General features: G+C 56.5%; 1 protein-coding gene across 2 annotated transcripts in view; it reads left to right on the top strand.

The window, feature by feature from the left end:
• The first annotated feature begins 42 nt into the window (after positions 1–42).
• DVL3 (dishevelled segment polarity protein 3) overlaps positions 43–6,000 on the top strand; it is a 30,226-nt gene continuing 24,268 nt past the window's right edge. For both annotated transcript variants that reach the window (XM_026045425.1, XM_026045424.1), the window contains exon 1: positions 43–226. In XM_026045425.1, the coding sequence (XP_025901210.1) occupies positions 60–226 (167 nt within the window). In that variant the 5' untranslated portion in view covers positions 43–59. The remainder of the gene's footprint in view (positions 227–6,000) is intronic.

The raw sequence follows: 6,000 nt of genomic DNA, 5'->3' as shown, positions 1-6,000 counted from the left end.
GGAGGAGGCGGCGGCCGGCGGAGGAGGAGGAGGAGGCCTGGCGGCCGGGCAGGGGCGCCATGGCGGCCGCCGAGACCAAGATCATCTACCACCTGGACGAGCAGGAGACGCCGTACCTGGTGAAGCTGCCCATCCCCGCCGAGCGCGTCACGCTCGGCGACTTCAAGGGCCTCCTCAACCGGCCCAACTACAAGTTCTACTTCAAGTCCATGGACGACGACTTCGGGTGAGCACGGCCGGGCCGCGGGGCCGCCCGGGGCCTCCGTGCGCGGCGGGGCCGCCCGGGGCTGCCGGGGAGCCGGCTGCGGGGCCTGCCGGGCCCCCAGGGACACAGCGCTGGGGCTGCCGGTGTCCCCGTGGGAGATGGGGGCTCTCGGGGACCCGGCTGCGGGACCCCACCATGTCCTCTGCCTGCTGGGCCCTCAGGGACACGGCGCTGGGGCAGCCGGTGTCCCTGTGAGAGATGGGGGCTGCGGGGTCCCCCGGTGTCCCCTGGCAAAGCAGAGGCCCCCAGGGCCCTGTGTGTGGCAGCCCCCCGCCCGGGCGGTGGGTTAGTCGGCTCCTCCACGTGCCCGGGAAGGAGAGGCCGCCCCTCCATGTGCCCATCCATGGGCACTGGTGCCCCCGTGCACCGTCTGTGTGACCAGCCGCCCCCGTGGGCCCCGTGTAGCAGGGAGCCCCGGTGCCCACCCGGCCACCCCATTGTGGCTCTGTCCTGGGGAGCTGGTGGCCGAGGAGGGCTCCTTGGCCCCTCTGGGGGCTGGTGGCCGAGGAGGGCTCCTTGGCTCCTCCTGCCATGTGTGCGCCCCCATGTCTCCTCCCTGCTGCTGGTTCCCCCTCACACTCCTCCCCCGGGGCTGGTCTGCGTCTGGGGACAGATCCCCCCTCCGAGGATGCTCTGGGGGAAGCTCCCCTCTGACTGCCTAACCACRGGTAGCAGTATTGTACGCTTGATCTTCTGTGGGGCTGGGAGCCCACATACCCCACCTGAGGGCACCTGGGGAGCAGCATCGTGCTCTGCCCCCATCAGGGTGTCACCCTCTACCCCTGCTCTCTGTGTGCAGGACAGCAGCTTGTCCGGGAGGGTGGCTCCTTCCCACCTTGGAGGTGGTGGTGGAAACAACCTGCGTGTCCTGGTTGAGGTGGTCAGTCCCCGTCTCCACCTCTGAGGAGAGGATGTGGATGGGGTAGGATGTCCTGTGCTTGATCGCTGGGATTGGGTCAGTATGGAAGAGGGGAGCAGTTGTGGAAGAGGGGAGCAGTTCTGCAAGACRGGAGCATTTGTGGCTCGTACCCTGTGTCCTCTGGGGCCGTTCCCTGTCAGCACCCTTGTTTTCATCACCTCTTTGTGGTGAGGGTCTGCTCTACACTCCTTGTTCGGAGCATTAAACGGACTGATTCTTCTTGGAGCCTCTGCTGTCTCCCACCCATGTAGAGTCTGTGTCTGTCCTGGGAAGCAAGCACCACCTAAACTGAATTCACTGTGGGACCCTTTGTCCCGGCTCGGTTTTGCCCAGGGTCGTCTTCCAACATCTGACTCTCYTCCAGCTCCTTTCAGGAGCTCCAGCTCCGTCCTGGGAACGTTGCTCCTCTTGGCTTCCACAGCATGTGACCCCTCACCATTCCCAGCGCTTTGGTATTTGGAAGAGTTGCATGATCCTTCTTCCTCTGGATTTTTTTTCTCCCCTCGTAAGATTTAGTGTTTACAGTAGGTCTTGTGTATGGAGGCCAGGCCTGCAGAAAGCCTGCAGTTTTATAGCCTTCCTAGTGTCCTCCGACTGCAGCCAAATACCTCCCTAGGCTGTGAGCTTGGCTCGTGCTGGAAGTTAAACAGGGCCGGGCCTGTTCGCAGCCGGACGGGAGACTGTGGCTGCCTCCGTAGGGGGTGCTGAGCCCCCCGCACCCGGGCTCCCACCCGCTCTGGAGGTTCCAGCCTTCGGATGGGCCTTGAAACCAGGAGCTGTTCCCTYGACCGCAGTCTGGGACACAGTGCCTCCCTGAATTCCTGCCGACCCAGCAAAGGGCTGGAGCGCTCTGAAGCTTTCCCCTGCTCTCCGGGCAAAGGGAGCTCCACAGGCCTTGTTTTCCATAAATTTCCCCCCGCGATATCAGTTGTCTGCTGTTCGTTTCCTGTCCCTCAGCTGTTGGGGCGCTGGGCGCTATGGAACAGCTGCCTCTTGCTGCCCCCGRGGGGACCGCGTTTCAGTGGCGGCTGAAGCGAATTCTCCGTGCGGGCTGTTTGTAAACAAACGCTTTGGGGATCCTTTGAAATGTTGTTCTTGAAGAGAATTCAAACTTGTCTTGAATGAAATACTGCTATGTGGGTGGGAGAGCGTCTGTGTAACTATAAACAACGTTTAGCAATAAATAGCAGTGTCTCGGGTTGTGAAGAGGGGTCGGGTGGCAGTAACGTTCTGCATTGTGCGTCTCCATCCTCCCCTGCTTCTTTAAGGCTCCACGAGAGGAGGCAGATGGTAGATTAATGAAACTCAAAGATAAAGCAGCGTAGGGAGTTACCATGAGTATCAGTAGGGAGAAATAAATAGTTTGGGAAGACCTAGTGAGATTAGATGCAGCAGAAACTTATGAGATTCTGTTAGGACAAATTTGACTACTTCATATGGGAAAAATCAACATCTCTGGAAGAGGAGGTGCATGCAGCCTAACAGCTATGTCTGGAGGGGCTTTTGGACCTGAGGCCCTGTGTGGGGAATGTTCTCCTTGGTGAAGCCCTGTGTGATGAGTTGTATGGAGGGGCCTCATGTGCATCAGAGGGAGGAAGGTCCCTCATGGTGAGGCTGGAGATGCCTCATCAGGAATGATGCTTTTGAGTCTTTGCATCTCCTTTCCAGAGAGCCAAAGAAAAGAGGGAATCTGCAGCCCGTTGCTCCAGCTGCAGCATTGTCTGTAGGGAGCCCTGAGGCCCCCGGCAACGCTTCAGATATTTCAGGAACTCCTGATAATTGATGTCGAGGAGGGAATAGTCACTTGGTCTGTGGGGAGAGACGGGGATGGAAGGACAGGAGGCACCTCAATGGCTTGATGAAGGCCTGTAAATGAATGGGCAATTAGTKTGTATAGTAGAGTACAGCCACCATTAGGCCAGTAAAAGCTGAAGGATGGCTGTGTCCCAAAGCTGTGCGCCAAGGAGAGCATTGCCTTCYTGTGCAAAGGGGCCTCATCCCTCAGGCTGCCCTCTGCCCAGCGTGGAGGATGGCACTGRGGGTGGCTTTTGCTCCTGCCTCTGAGCTAGGCCAGTTTTTGCCATTTGGGTAGTGTCAGGAGGTCGCACCCAGGGTACAGCCCCTGCATGGGATGGACAAGTTGTCAGTGCAGCCGGACGGCATGGAGGGAGTCCTGCAAACCCACCTGTATGTGATTTTCCTTAGTGCCTGGCCCCTTTGTAAAGCCCCTGTGTTGTCTCTTGTTGGGAGTGGAGGCATCTCACCTCCTCCCGGAGTCAGCTRGAACAAGACTTGATCTGGTGCTTCCTCTTGCTTCTCTTGGCCAGATGAAGTTGGTTTTTCCCTCTTCCTCCCCCTTCCAAGTTGTTCATCTCTAGTCTGGCATTCCCTTCGTCTCGCCCCATCCCCAAGGCAGGATTACAGCCGCAGTCTTGGTGTGTGGGATTTTTCTTTCTTTTGTTTATCTTGTTAATATTTGTTTGCTGGGAGAATCAGGGCTGTGATGGAGCCATTTCAGTGTTTACATCTCCTTGGAAACGTGAGCTGAGGCTTCCTTGAGCGGCCGTGGAACTGCCAGGCTGGGAAGGGAGCTCATGCTAGTCCAAGTGCCCGAGTCCCAAATAAAGAAGACCACAGAATGGCCTCATCTGTCGGTGGGAAGGAGTGGAAACTGGAAGAATTCATGGACCTGGTCTTGGGAGGGCAGCTGTGAGCAGCAGGAAGGCTGCAGTGTTTCTTAGCCTGTGGCAGCAAATAGTCATGGAGTCCCGCTCTGAACCCAGCGGTGCAGAGCAGGGATGTGGGGTGCAGATCTCTGCACCCTGTTGGTTTTGTGTCCCGCTAATCCCAGCACAGGAGGCRTGTGCAGAGTGCAGCTGGGCAGGCTGATGGTGGAAGCCCTGGAGGGCACAGATGTGGGCATGGGCTTCTCGGGGGCTGCTTCACTGAATCCTGAAATATCCTCAGCTTCTCTGAGCCTGGCCTCAGCTACAGAAGGAAGGGGCTTATTCTACAGCTTGAGCCCTTTTTCCAGTCCAGCATTTTGCAGGTGAGAAATCCATCTGTGCTGGTCAGAAGGAAACGCGTCTTGGATCGCTGTCGTGCTCTGACTGCTCAAACGCTGTGTTCTCCACCAGGCCTCCTGCAAACTTTACATGGGGCTTTGAACAGGCCTTCTGATGTGTGTCCTCTTTTGCTCCTCAGCTGTACAAACACTGCTCCTGCGCCTTGTCCCGTCTGCTTGACGTTGTGAGCATCTCCATCAAGTGCCTGTGCAGAGCTTAGAGGTTGGAGGAGCCAGCTCTGCAGAGCTGCTGCTCCATGGGTGGGTGTTGCAGCTTCTCCCAGGGACCTGGGCAGCAGCAGAGCAGCAGCTGCACTCGTGCTCTGTGTCGCCTGAGGTTTGCTGCCTTCAGCCATGTGTAGAGTGCTTCCTCTTGCCCGAGTCCCTCCTGAGAAATGCACCTTTCCATGGGCATCTTGGAGCTGCTGCCCAGCCAGGCTGTGCACGTGCCTGTCCCAGCTGAGCTGCGTGCAGCTTTGGCTTCGCCTCTGCCCCTGTGACCGGCACAGCCCCGAGGAAACTCTTTTATCAGTTGAAATGTGGTTTCTTCTAACTCATTTTTTACTTGTAATTGATGTTGCTCATTTTCTTTCAATAGAAAGATCTTCCCACAGGAATGTGCTAAGTTTAAATGGAACTTTTTTTCAAGGCAATTTTTGTTAAAGCGATGCAGTTTATATGTTTAGGTAACTCCTTTGCACCTGGCCTGTGTCTTGTCTCCTCTATGTGAATCTTGAAGAGTCTGAAAGCTTGATTTTTTTTTTTTAATTTAATTTTATTTTATTTTCTGGGTGTGGAGAAGGCATTAGGGGAAACTGCAGGTATTTTGCTTACTGGCACTTTCCTCACCGCTATCCTTCTCAGCAGGGATGATCAGAAAGGCTCATTTCTCCCATGTCGGCACCAACCCTTTCTCAGTGTCACACACTGCCACCCCGCATGGCCAGGAGGCCACCAGTGTTTCGAGGGGCAGAGCTGGTGCTGCTCCTCCCGCTGCTTCTCCATCTAATGTGCAGGGCTCGAGTCCAATTTTAGCTCCAGAGCTGCGGTGAGTGATTCCTGGTCTCAGCTGTCAAGCGAAAATTGGCAGCCAACTAATCAGCGGCCTGGTATCTAATCCAGACCTGCTTAATTATCACCTGCTCCCCAGAGCTGGGTGCAGGGCCGTGATTAGGGCAGTGCTCTGGAGGCAGAACAAAGCGGGTGCTGCTGGAATTCCCAGTGCAGGGGTCAGACGCCGTTGGTATTTGGCGACCTCRTCTGCACATGTGCATGGGGAAGAGCGTTGACGGTTACTGGAAGGCCGAGTGATTTATTTTTATGGCAAGATCTTCTTGAAATTGGTGCCAGGAGTGACTGTCCTTCTGGCTGAAAGCGTTGGGAGCCAGGGAAGCGATCCCAAGCTTAACAAGCGGTGTCAGTCCCTAAGCAGTGGTGAGCCCCTGGCCCGGTGCCCCTGTCTTTTCCGCCAGCTCTTTGTAGCGTCASTTGGGGGAAATTGTTTTAATTCGCTTTTTGGGATTGGATGGGGGATTKTTTGTTTGCTTTTGAATTGGCAACTTTGCTGTCTGTAAAAGCCTTTTTCCTGTCCCGGTGCTCCCAATGAAGGATCTTCCCATGTGCGCTTGGAGAGGTTGAGGCCAACTGAGCCGAGGGCTTCCAGCTGCGTGTGACACCTCTGTGCACTCGTGTCCCCATGCTGCTGTGGCTGCCCCTCGCTTTGCTCCRGCCTCCGGCCAGGGGCTGCCCTGT

This window comes from Nothoprocta perdicaria, unplaced genomic scaffold (assembly GCF_003342845.1).
Source record: "Nothoprocta perdicaria isolate Ctin4 unplaced genomic scaffold, notPer1 scaffold_4, whole genome shotgun sequence".
Lineage (NCBI taxonomy): Eukaryota > Metazoa > Chordata > Aves > Tinamiformes > Tinamidae > Nothoprocta > Nothoprocta perdicaria.
The sequence above is the reverse complement of the archived record's forward strand: the minus strand, read 5'-3'. Positions and strand labels throughout refer to the sequence as shown.